Below are 13,313 nucleotides of genomic sequence, written 5' to 3' on the forward strand. Positions count from 1 at the left end.
TTCATAGCTGTAAAATACAGTATAGGCACATAGTGGAATAAGAATCTGATTTTTAAAAATTTTTAAAGAGTGACATAGGAACTTTGAAGACATTATTATTAAGTGAAATAAACCAACACAAAAGGACAAATACGGTATAATCTATTTATACAAGTTCCTAAAGTTATTGTATTGTATTTATAGCAGAATGGTGCTTGTCAAAGAAGGTAGGAATAAGAAGTTATTGTTTCATGGATATAGAATTTCAGTCTTGTGTCCCGAGAGGAATTCCAAAGACAAATACTGAAGAGAGTTGTGCACAGTGTAAACTTAATGTCACTGAGCTGTGCACTGAAAAGTGGTGACAGGTAACAGAGCAGGTAGCATTGTCTACAGTCCTGGCACCCCGGAGGCCAAGGCCAGAGAAGTGAGAGGTGGAAGCCATCTGGGCTGCACCGCAAGACACCGTCTCAGACAAACGAAAGGAGGACTAAGGTAGCAAACGGTGTGTGTATTTTAAAAAGTGGACCAGGAAGACGGCTCAGGGGTTTAAGCGCCGTGTGTTCAAAACCCCAGCACTGGGGGTTGGAGGCAGGCAGATCCCGTGGATCCCTTGCCAGCCAGCGGAGCCAAAAGCACCAAGCTCAGGATTCAGTGAGAGACCCTGTCGCAAAACATAAGGTGGTAGTGATTGAGGAACGCGGCCACTGTCAGCCTCTAGCCTGCACAAGTGAGTGCACGCCTGTGTGCACGTGTGCACATGCAGACCCACGCACACGCACAGAGCACATATATACCACTCGTGTCTGTGTGTGCACACATACACCACACCAAATGAGAAAATTAGTCGGCCAGGTATATGTCTGTGATTCTAGGCCTCAACAGGCGGAGGTGGGAGAGTCAGAAGTTCAAAAGCACCCTCGACTACATAGAAAATGAAATTCGCTTACACTGTGTGAAGCCCTGTCCCAAACAAAAAGGGCTAGTGAGATGACGTAGTAAGAGCGATCACTACCGAGTGAAAGAGAGCATTGATTTCCACAAGTTGTCCTAACTCTGCATGCATGCTGTGGCCTGAGTGCATACACTTACATACACATGTACACATTTACTAATTTACATAATTAAAAAGTGAGAGTATTAGATATAGTCTTTAAAAAATGTTTTTTATTAAGGTGCTGTGGTGGCTCACCCTCCCAGCATTCAGGAAAGCCACCCTGAGCCTCACAGTTCTGCGTCAGCCTGGGATAGAAAGTGAGATCCCATCTCAGAACAAAGAAATTAAAGTTTATAACATCTAGGTAATAGCAGAAGGTCACGAACAGTTCGATTGCACACAAGTACAGGGTAACGTACATTACCAGCAAGGAACACGTTCGCTTCTGTGGTAGAGGGGTGGGACCCAGGGCCTTGCGGGGCCAGGCAAGGGCTCCGCCTCTGTTATGCCCCCAGCTCTGGGATGGGACGGTGTGGGGGTAAAACGGCAAAGGATAAAATGCATGAGAACCTGGGTGAATCTTAAGAATGTGGTTTTGAAGAAAAGAAATAAGACATGAACACACAGCCGTACCCCATTTAGGTAAAGTTCAAAATGGCAGAGCTGCGTGCTTTCCAGGGATAAGCGGAGCGGGCTGTGCAGTCTGTAGGTGTTACGTAGGGTAAGTGGGTAGGTGTCGTACAGGGACAAGAGGATAGGAGATGACCAGAAGGAATGGCGAACAGAGCGTATCTGATGCTGTTTACCCCGGGGAACACGGAAGGCGATGTAGTTGGCCAGGGCACATAGAAGCCATCCAAGGTGCTGTCCTTTACTATCAACCTTGTGTGGTAAAAGCCTTTGGCATTTTGTTTTATTCTTTCATCTGTACATTCATGTTCTCTGTGTAGGCTATGTTTGAAAATAGAAAAATAATAAACTAATTTTCCTTTTCAGTCTTTCTGCAGCAACTTTTGTTACAGAGCATCTAAATTTTTTGAAACACAAATTCCCAAAACTCCAGTGTGGGTTCGAGAGGACGAGAGGTAATGAAATCTTTGTCTTGTTTGCTCTGGCGGTCAAGTCGTCTTCCTGCTTCTGCCCCGGCTGGGAGCAGGCTTGGTTCTTCAGAGTGTCAGCATTTACAGAGCTGAGCTGTGGAGAATGGCCACATCCTAAGCACAGTGATTAAAGAACTTAGCCGGGCGGTGGTGGCGCACGCCTTTAATCCCAGCACTCGGGAGGTAGAGCCAGGCGGATCTCTGTGAGTTCGAGGCCAGCCTGGGCTACCAAGTGAGCTCCAGGAAAGGCGCAAAGCTGCGCAGAGAAACCCTGTCTCGGGAAAAAAAAAAAAAAAAAAAAAGTATAAAGAACTTGAAAAGGAAAACCTTACATGCAAATGTTTTTCTCTGATGTTGTAGTTTTTATCACAAAACTGGAACTTGCATTCTGGCCCTTGCTACTGTAACAATCCTGAATTTAAACTGTAACTTTTTTCAGAAGAGACTGGCTCTTGGGAATCTGGCGATTTCGGATTTTGCTGCTAAGATAACTGACTTTCTTACAGTAACTGCAGTATCCCGAGTTTCAAGAAAGCCAGGGAAAAAGGACCTTTTTGCTAAAAAGTTTGGTCATTACAGGGCTTTGGCTTCGGGAAACAAACACTTGCAGTATTTTACTGACACAGAATTTAAAGAAATGTATTCATAAAATCAACAGCTGTCCTCATTATCCAACTAAACTGTACAGAAACGCAAACAGAGGCCTAGTGACCTTAGTGTCGTCCTGGATGACGAGTATTTGAAGAGATGGCACAAGCTCTGTCGTGTGGTCAGACAGTGGAGACGACATGCTCAGTGAGCAATGACCGAGGTGTAAAGAGATGCACTTGACGCAAGAGCATTGCTGTAAGACAAACGGGCAAAACCTTACATTCCACCACTCTAAATCCACAGCTCGTTGTCAGCAGTGACAGACCCTTGGTGGCGTGTTCCTCTGTAATCCTTCCTGTGCAGAGCCTGCCTGCCACGGCCTTACACTGTGGGCATTGTCCAAGGTCAGCGGGACACTCACGCTTCCCACTTGTCACTGCCCTTCTTACCTTCCCTCTCCAGAACCGCTGTCCCGAGATGGCCAACACCAGCAGCACAGTGCACTCCCGCTGATGAACACCAGTTAGCTTACCTTATCTTTGTCTTTTATTTCCAAAGATGTCTTCTCTGCTCCTTAAATCCAGCCCTTTGCAGCATCCTTATATCTACTTCCAAGCCATTTACCAAACTGGACCTGATTGTACATGCCGGGAATCCCCAAACTCACCAGAGGAGGCAGGATGATCCCGAGCTCCAGGCTGTCCTTGTCTACATAGTCAGCCCCAGGCCAGCCTGGTCTACATGAGACACTCTCTCAAAGAAAGAGAGGGAAGGAAGAGGGGAAGGGGAGGCACTGACCAAACACGTTTTCCTCAGACATAGTGACGAGCTCTTAGCTGATCTTTGTCTACTTTTCCTCATAACTTGAAGCCTTGATCTGTGTTTCTTTGTGTTTGTGGTTATTGAGATTCAGCGTATTTATATAACCTTTCTTACATTTTAGTGAAGGAAAAAAAGGTGAAAATAGCCTTTTATTCCCCTAATCTAGACCTTGATTTACAGAGTCTGGACACATACAGGCACGTGCATACTCGGTGCACCGTGAATGTCAACCTTTGGATTTAGTGGTCATGGAGACGACAGTAAATTCGTGAGTGAAACAGTATTTAATAACTTCACCGAGTGTGTGATATAAATTTTGTGACATTACTTAATGACAAGCTGTAAACAAAAGAAAAACTCGAGAGTAGGTTGGGGATTGGACGTTGGCTAACTACAGTGACTCTTGGCCATTGTTTCACTTTCCATTTTTCCAGTTACCAACGTTAACTATAATCTGAAAATATTAGATGGACGATTCCAGAAATAATTCATAAGTTTTAAATTATAAATCATTCTGAATAGCACAGTAAAAATCTCATACCATGTTGGTCCTCCTTGCCCAGGGCATGAATCATCCCTTTTCCCAGTATAAGCGCACTGTGCACATGCTCACCTGTCAGTCACTTACTAGCCACACGGGAAAAGAAGACAGTGTATGTAAGGTCATGATTTTAGGCATCATGGAATGGAGGGCACTACTGTTTATCCACGAAAAAAAGATCACAAGAGGAAGAAAAGCCAGGTAGAGTTTGGTCGTTTTCAGGTACTGGGGGGTGTCAGGTGTCTTTCCACACTGTTGGGAGTTGACCCGGAGGCTGTTCACATGCTAATCAAGAGCTCAGCAGATACACCCAGTCCACATGGTCTTTTGAGCAGACCTTGATCTGGTGTTGGTCTACAAGATAATTGAAAAAGAAAGAATCTCAAAAGGTTAAAAGATCCATAGAGTCTATCCAGTTCCTTTAAGCAACCTTTCAAAAATCGAGCCTATTCCATAAGCTAATGATAGACTGAATGAAGCCATGATTCTGCCCACTGTACTCAGCAGCGTGATTGATGGGCATTAGTGAAGGGTGAGTCTGAACATAAACCCTCCAGTCGCCTCTGGTCTAACCAGAGCCTGTTGTGTCTAAGGCTTGTTGGTGTTACAGCTATGTCCTATCTTCTATAGACACATCATTGTGAGTTTAATCTCTCAGCCCTTGGGCATGTGGCTGTGTTGTAATTTAATGAATCCACTAGAGGTCACTGTTGTCACTGAGAATTTTTTTAATGTGTTGCCTTTAGAATAGCAGTCCTTAGTGTTTAATGCAGAGATTTTTATTTTAAATAATAAACATAAATTTAACTATAGTGATTTAATAGCCAACTTAAAATACAAATTTTAAATCCATTTGAGTAATTTGTATCTCATGCAACTAATTATAAACTTTTTGACTAATACATCTTACATTATAGTCTAGTATGTGCACATAGCCTTACAAACAGTCATTAAATGACTAGTTACTCTCTACCACTCTTACGACACTCCAGTCCTGTTTGACACCCGCAGTTTGAAGAGTACTGTCTTGGTCTCTCTAACTGGAGATTTTGGTTGTTTTGCTATCATAAACCGTACTTCAGCACTAGACCACGGTTCCTCGCTTGTGAGAGTAGACGTTCGCGTCTGTGTTCGTCCCATTCTGATGTCTGATGAGAATGAAACCAGACAGACTTGAGCTGCCTTGTTACAGGCTCTGTCTGATTTAGTTTAGACGAATCGGGATGCTTTGGTTTATAAAGATGAAGGCTGATAGAATACTGGGTCAAAGTCTAAATGAGAAGAAAAGCCAGGGGTATTTTATAATGTGTGTGAACCCTGGCACATCATAGTCTTAAATACCAAGGGGAAACAGAACAATAAATCTGACCCAGTTTGATCTCGCATACGTTACTATGAATACTAGGATACATTTACTTCTTATATAATCCCCTCACTTTGTGCCTAAGTTTACTACTTCTCTGATTAATGTATTAGAGTTAGGAAGTAATTAATTGTAGTGAAAAAATATCTGAAGTTAAAATACATCCTTAAATCCTGAGGACCAGTGCTTCTCATGGACAAAACACAAGTTAGTGCCGTGTGGTTCATAACGCCCGGTGTGCCTCACAGTGTGACTTAGAAATTGTTCGCCATAATATACAGCTGGTGCCCAGGAACAGACCACAGACAGTTCTGATGCCAGAACAGTGTGCTTCCTAGATCGTCTGCTTGCGTTTATAAATCCTGTGTCATTTTATGCAAGTGGAGTCTGGCAGGGCTTGGGAGACTGGGGTTTCTAGAATTATGAGTTAAAATCTAAAAAGGAAGGACAAATGTCAAAGAGGAAATTTTGTTTTTAAATATCAAATTTGAGTGAATGGTTAATGCTGACAGAGCTAAAGCATCATGTGGCCTAGAGCTGGGGATTTTCACATGCCACTTCTCAGCAGTAAACATGCATAATCTCGGGCGGAAGCCAAAAACCTCTGCAGAGCAACTTTTATAACCTCTTCCTGAGCAGCTACGTCTGTGCTCAGTGAGCAGAATACACAGTGTCTGAAAAGATTTCACTGTGTCTGGAGGCTTGAGTCCTCCCACCAGGAGGACCTTAGGCTGCCAGTTGTGTTGATTCATATGTAATACACACTTTTCAAGACACACACACACACACACACACACACACACACACACACACACGAACATATCTGTATGTGGGGGTCAAACGACCCTTTCATAGGGGTCGCATGTCAGATGTCCTGCATACCAGATATTTACATTATGATTTATAACTGGAAAATTACAGTCCTCAAGTAGCAATGAAAATAATTTTATGGTTGTGGTTGTGGGGTCACCACAACATGAGGAACTGTATTAAAGGGTCGCAGCGTTAGGAAGGGTGAGAAGCACTGGTTTAGAGCCAGGTGCAGTGGCATACCCCTGTAATCCCACACACACTCCTACTTTTAGGAGTCCCACAAAAACATCAAGCTACACAGCCATATCTTATGCAGAGAACCTAGCTCAGACCCGTACAGGCTCTGTGATTGTCACTTAGTCTCTGTGAACCCCTATGAGCCCCGCTTAGTTGATTCTGTGCGCCATGTTCTCCTGGGGTTCTCAGCCCCTCTGGCTCCGACGGTCTTTCCTCCCCCTCTTCTGCAGGGTTTCCCTGGCTCTGCCTAGGATGTGGCTATGGGTCTCTGCATCTGTTCCCATTGGTTGCTGGATGGTGCCTCACTGACGACAACTGGACTAGGGCATCTGTGAGTGTAGTGAGTGTAGCAGAATATTAGTAGGAATCACTTCATTGACGTTTATTGATTGATTGATTGATTGCCAGTTGTATTTGATTCTATCCTGCGTCTCTGGGCTGCCTAGCTTCTGGTTCCTGGCCCTCCAGGCAGTGTCAGGTGTGGGCTCCCTCTTGTGGCGTGGATCTCAGGCTGGACCAGTACCGGTCATTGGTTGGCCACTCCCACAGGTTCTGTACCACCATTACCCCAGCACCTCTTGCAGGCAGGACAGGTGTTGTGGCTGGGTTGGTGTCCCAGTCTCACTGCTGGAGGCCTTGCCTGGTTACAGAAGATGGCCGGTTCAGGCTCTGTACCCCCATTACTGGCAGACTTCACTCGGGTCACTCTCATAGATTCCAGGGAGTTTCCACTGCGCTGGTTTTCTGTATCACCACCCTCCAGTGCCCCCAATTTCAGTGTCTCTCTCAGGACTCTCACACCACCCTCCCTGATCCCTCCTGTTCCCATCCCCACCTACCCTCAGTCCACCTGCAAAACTTATTCCCTTCCGAGAGAGAGATCTGTGTCCCCTCTTGAGCCCTCCTGTTACTTAGCTTCTTTGGGTCTGTGGATCCTTTACTTAACAGCTAATGTCCACTTAAAAGTGAGTGTGTACCCTGTTTGTCTTTCTGGGTCTAGGTTACCTCACTCGGGATGATTTTTTTCTAGCTCCACCCATTTGCCTGCAAATTTCATGTCATTGTTTTTAACAGCTGAGTAATACTCTATTGTATAAATATACCACATCGTCTTTATCTGTTCTTCAGTTGAGGAACATTTAGGTTATTTCCAGTTTCTGACTATTATGAATAAAGCTACAGTGAACATGATTGATCAAGTGAGCGTGTGGTAGGATGGAGCGTCCTTTGGGCACATGCCCCAAGAGTGGTAAAGCTGGGTCTTGAAGTAGATTGATTCCCAGTTTTCTGAGGAACTGTGATATTGATTTCCATAGTGACTGCACCAGTTTGCACTCCCACCAGCAATGGAGGAGTGTTCCCCTGGCTCCACACACCCACTGGCATGAGCTATCGCTTGTGTTTTTTATCTTAGCCATTCGGACAGGTATAAGATGGAATCTCAAAGTCATTTTGATTTGCATTTCCCTAATGGCTAAGGATGTTGAACATTTCTTTAAGTGTTTCTCAACCATTTGAGATTCCTCTGTTGAGAATTCTCTGTTTAGGTACATACCCCATTTTTTAATTGGATTTGGATTGTTGATGTCCAGTTTCCCGAGTTCTTTATATATTTTGGATATTCGCCCTCTGTCAGATTTGGGGTTGATGAAAACTTTTCCCATTCTGTAGGCTGCCATGTTGTCCTGTTGATGGTGTCTTTTGCCTTACAGAAGCTCGTGCTTGTGCTATTGGTGTTCTGGTCAGGAAGCTGTCTCCTGCGCAGATGAGTTTAAGGCTACTTCCCACTTTCTCTTCTGTCAGCTTCAGTGTAGCTGGTTTTATGTTGATGTCTCTGATCCACTTGGACTTGAGTTTTGTGTAGGGTGATAGATATGGATCTATTTGCATTCCTCAACATGCCAATAACTAGTTAGACCAGCACCATTTGTTGAAGATGCTTTCTTTTTTCCAATTGTGTATTTCTGGCTTGTTTTGTTTTGTTTTCGAGACAGGGTTTTTCTGTGTAGCTTTGTGCCTTTCCTGGAACTCACTCTGTAGACCAGGCTGGCCTCAAACTCACAGAGATCCACCTGCCTCTGCCTCCCAAGTGCTGGGATTAAAGGCATGTGCCACCACCGCCAGGCTGTCTGGCTTCTTTATAAAAAAAAAAAAAATCAGGTGTCCATGGCTATGTGAATCTACTTCTGGGTCTTCTATTCAATTCCATTGATTAACCTGTCTGTTTTTAGGCCAATATCATGTGTTTTTTATTATTAAACCTCTGTAGTACAGCTTGAAATCAGGGATGGTGATACCTCTGCATGTTCTTTTATTGTTCAGGATTGTTTTAGCTGTCCTGAGTTTTTTGTTTTCTCATATGAAGTTGAGAATTGTCCTTTCATGGTCTTTAAAGAATTGTGATGGATTTTTGATGAGGCTTACATTGATCTGTGGATTGCTTTTGGTAAGATGGCCATTTTTAATATGTTAATCCTACCAGTCCATGAGCATGGGAGATCTTTTCATCTTCTGATATGGGTTGTGGGCTGGGATATGGTACTGAGGAAAGAAGGAGCTGTTGGGGGTAGGCTGGGCAGGCTCTGAGATAGTGTTGGTGGTCTATAAGGTGGGGCTTACCTGGGGTACTGGGTGCCAGCATGGCCTCTCAAAATAAAGCATTTATGAATAATCATTTTGAAGCATGTCTTAAGTAGAGTAGTTACTAGGTTTATGTTTTTTTAATTGAGCTTCCAGAACTATCGCCATGGCAAATTATGAAGAAGATACTTAGCAAGAGAAAGCAATTTTAACACACAAAATGAATTTTAACTTCATCTAAGAAAAGATAGAAAAGGCAGTATGTCCTGTCTCATTCTCTGTAAAAGTACTCATAACAAAAAATAAACCTCTTATTAGTTGTAGTGTAGGTACCATTGCTCACTTTATAGATTAGGGACCAACAAAGGTATTAAAGTCACTTAAAATATCACCCAGTAAAGCGGGCGTGGTGGTGCATGCCTCTAATCTCCGCATTTGAGGCCAGCCTGGTCTACAGAGAGAGCTCCAGGACAGCCAGAGCTACACAGAGGAACCCTGTCTCGGAGAAAAAACAAAACAAACAACAACAACCAAAAACACCTCCTAGTAACAGGGTTGACTGAGTCTCCGTGTAAAGTCAGAGAAAACAGAAGGACAGTAAGATTTGTAAAGCGTAAGAGGGAGGAGCCAAAAGTTTTCCTCGGGAATTTTTTTTTTTTTTTTTTTTTTTTTTATGGGGAGCGGGGTGCTTGTTGTTACTGTTTTTCCTGATGCTAGAGCAACATCTGGTGGAAAGAGTTCAGAATTTGAAGTAAGACCTAAGTTCCAATCTTGATTGACTGTTGGCGGTGTGAGCTCAGGTCAGTTAGTTGCCGTCCCAAGGCTTCCCTTTCCTTACCCGTAAAAACAGCTGGAAGTCGGAAGAGCAGATGAAATAGTATGTGAACCATGGTCTGTAACGGTGACAGACTACAGCCACAGCTGTGGTGACAGCTGAGCAGCAATAGAAAAGTACTGAACTGCACAGCAAAACGTCTATTAAATGATAACTGCATGTTCTACACATCTGACTATTCTGTCCGTTCATGAGTCACTGCTACAGTTTAAGCCCAAGGCCTAACATTGCTAAGTGGGCTCCACCTCCAGGCTGAATTATTGGCCCCTTTACCACAATTTTACAAACCTACTGTGGCTGGTTAGTGTTAACCAGCAGCTGAAGAGAATCTAGAGTCTCCTGGGGGAGAGAGGGGGTGGGGATTAGTTTACCTTAATAGAGGTGGTCAGACCCACCCACTGAATGGACCCATTCCCTGGTTGGAATCTTGGGAATGTGAGGATGGAGAAGGTAGGCTGTACAGCAGCATGCATCCATCGCGCTCCGCTTCCTGACTGGATGCAGTGGCACCGGGTGTCTGGAGCTTTGCCTCCCACCTCCCTACAGCGATGCCCAGAGCTAGGCCAGAATAAACCCTTTCTCCCCTCGGTTGTACATTTTTCACAACAGGGAAGAAACTGGAACCTGTCTGGCACAGTTGGTACTTACTATACGCTGATGCCCCTCCTGCTATCAGAAATGAGATTTCTTTCATTCCTTAAAAAAAAAAAATCAAACACACAGCAAGGTGAGCCTGTGGTACCAGCTGCTGAAGAGGCTGAGGCTGGAAGATCAGTTGAGTCCTGAATTTAAAGACCAGTGTGATTAACATAGTGTGATCCCATTTCAAAAAAATAAATTCACAAAATGAAATTCAAACTAGCTTAAATTGTACTGATGATATAAAATGTTTCCGTCTGATTGTCCCCTGAGTCAGCAGCATTTGGACCTTGTTCTTGTTTGGAACTCTGCGGCTGTTAGGGTTGTAAGTTAGAGCTCTGATCACAGCTTTGATCTTGTCTGCAGCAGTCAGCCTGCTGAGTGACCTCCTGACCCATCTCCAGCCCTGTTCTTCTGGGCCGACAGACCCTTATCATACTTCATTTCTCAGACTCCACATTCAGCAGTTACAGCATTGCCCTCAAACATGATTGCAAGTTCTTTCTTGTTTGACTTTCTACCCTTCCCACCTCCCAAGGTCCAGTCATCTTTTTTCCCCTGTACTTGGATTGCTGAACATTATCGAGAAAGTTTTCAAGACCGTTAACATTTTGGGTAGACTGTCCCTTTAATTTTGGTCACCTGGGGTGTTTATTACTATTTTAGGGACAGTGGAACTCATAGTAATATGCACTGGGCACTGGGATTGTGTACAGAGGTGTGGGGTTGAAAGTCAGGTGTGCAGGTAGGCATGCTGGTTCACATCGGCAGGAGAAGCATAGATTCAATGCTAGCCGAACTTTGTAATGGTTCCAGCCAGCCTGAAATATAGCAAGACTCAAAGATAGATACATAAGCACATACATATATCCATTTATACCCACCCACCCCAGTCCATCTGGCAGCAAAGCCTGTATCTCTGGCATTCTTTTGGCCCTAATCACGATACCCACATTTTCCCGTTTGTGTTATCTAATACACAGATCTTTCTATCCCCTTTTAACATTGAAGCCAACCTCCGACCTCCAGTAGGTCTTAACCGTGAGCACGTTGGCATCTCTGTCAGCACTGATCTCTTCCTGTGCTCTCATTTCTCTTTCTCTTCATCACAAATACAGTGATTTGCTCTTTGTTACTAGTTTTTCTTTTCTTTCTCCCGGGCTTGCCTTTAAGATTTAGTCCATTCTTCTTTTAGATGGATTCTTTTCCCTCTACTTTAAAAAGAAAAAGAACAATAAAAAAAAATTGTTTACCACCACATTAGTTATTGGTGATCTCAGCAAGATCCATTTAAGACAAGTAATGGGTATGGATTCCAGGAGACAGAGGGTTGATGTCTGGATGACAGATATGGAACCGAATGTGATGAGTGCAGACTTTATATGTTTGGGTGTTTTGCATGTGTACCATGTACATGCAGCATCCAACAAGTCCAGAAGAGCACACCAGATTCCTTGGGACTGGAGTTGCAGATGGCTGTGAGCCATCATGTAGGTGCTGGCACCAAACCCAGGTCCACCGGAAGGGCAGCCAATGCTCTTAACCTCAAAGTCTAGCCTGAGTGCAGACTTCTTTAAAGTTATGGTTAGTGGAATAGACTCCTGAAGGACAGAGATGTGTTTGCATGATAAGAGTGGGTAGATTTAAGCATGATTACCTGTTTTAAAAAAGAAAGGCAGGCATATAGAGTGAGATTCATAGGTTTAACTTTACACATCTTTAGATATAAACCATACGTAAGACAGCTGAAATCATTCCTTTCAGTCTTTTCTTGATTGGCTCAGTGTCATTTCTGATTTGCTGTTCATGTATCTCTCATGCACTTAACATATTTTTTTAATTATATGATGAATCTGATGTTTTATTACAAAAGTATATTTGACAAAAATTTTACTATGAAATACATGTGTGATATTTATGTGTGAGTGATATATCGTGTGTATTATATGCATGTGTGAGCGATATATTGGTGTATTAGTGATACATTACTAGTGTGATATATATAGTGATATACTGATATATTAGACCTGAGTAGCCAGTGGTGAGAGAGGAGGTATAGTCAGGACTTTTGGGCAGGGAAGGTAAGTAGGAAGAGGAATTCAGGCTTGTGGGGGGGAAAGAAATAGAAACGCCAGGGAGATGCCAGGGGCCATGTGTGTGCTGGGTATCACTGTCTGCATTATTCCCTTGGAACAGGGTCCGAACATGGAGCTAGGCAGAGAGCCAGCAAGCTCCAGCAACCAGCCTGTTTCTGCTCCTCACAGTGGGGGTAACATTCAAGCACATAGCTAACCCAGGTTTTGCATGGGTGCCAGGGGTTTGTACTTAGGTCATCTGGCTGGTACAAGCTCTTTTCCCCACTGAGGCATCTCCCCAACCCCTGACAGGAAAATGTGTACATGGAATGGCACGTGGACCCTATAGCCCATTGTGGGCAGCATCATTCCTTGGTTTGGGATCTTGCAGTGTATTAGAGTAGAGATAAGAGAGGATTAGCTGAGTACTAATGAGAAATGAGCAAGCAGGGATCCATGTGTATATTCTCTCCCTGATCTTGACTGTGGATGTGGTGCCTTAAGTTTCTGCCTTGAGTTCCCCTTGGTGTTGGGCTGCAGCCTGTAATTGTGAGTCCTTTCTGTCCTAAGTTACCTTTGTCAGGGTGTTTCATCACTGCCAGCAGAAATGAGACAGGACACCCCACATGCCTGGAGACCTGAGTGTGATTTCAGAGTCCATGTAAAGGCAGAAAGAGAAAACTGACTCCACAAAGTTGCCTGTGACCTCCACACATGCACTGTGGCACTTGGACACCCAAACCCACACATCATACATACAATAATAATAATTTTAATAATAATAGTAGCCAGGAAGCCTGT

General features: G+C 43.8%; 1 protein-coding gene across 7 annotated transcripts in view; it reads left to right on the forward strand.

Annotated features, from left to right (window-relative positions):
* Positions 1-13,313, forward strand: part of Rpap2 (RNA polymerase II associated protein 2) — a 75,141-nt gene that overhangs the window by 7,058 nt on the left and 54,770 nt on the right. For 6 of the 7 annotated variants that reach the window (XM_042257802.2, XM_006985824.4, XM_042257799.2 and 3 more), the window contains exon 6: positions 1,913-2,001. The exons of the other annotated variant lie outside the window; for it this stretch is intronic. In XM_042257802.2, the coding sequence (XP_042113736.2) occupies positions 1,913-2,001 (89 nt within the window). The remainder of the gene's footprint in view (positions 1-1,912; positions 2,002-13,313) is intronic. 7 annotated transcript variants of the gene reach the window in all.

Source organism: Peromyscus maniculatus, chromosome 10, assembly GCF_049852395.1.
Source record: "Peromyscus maniculatus bairdii isolate BWxNUB_F1_BW_parent chromosome 10, HU_Pman_BW_mat_3.1, whole genome shotgun sequence".
Lineage (NCBI taxonomy): Eukaryota > Metazoa > Chordata > Mammalia > Rodentia > Cricetidae > Peromyscus > Peromyscus maniculatus.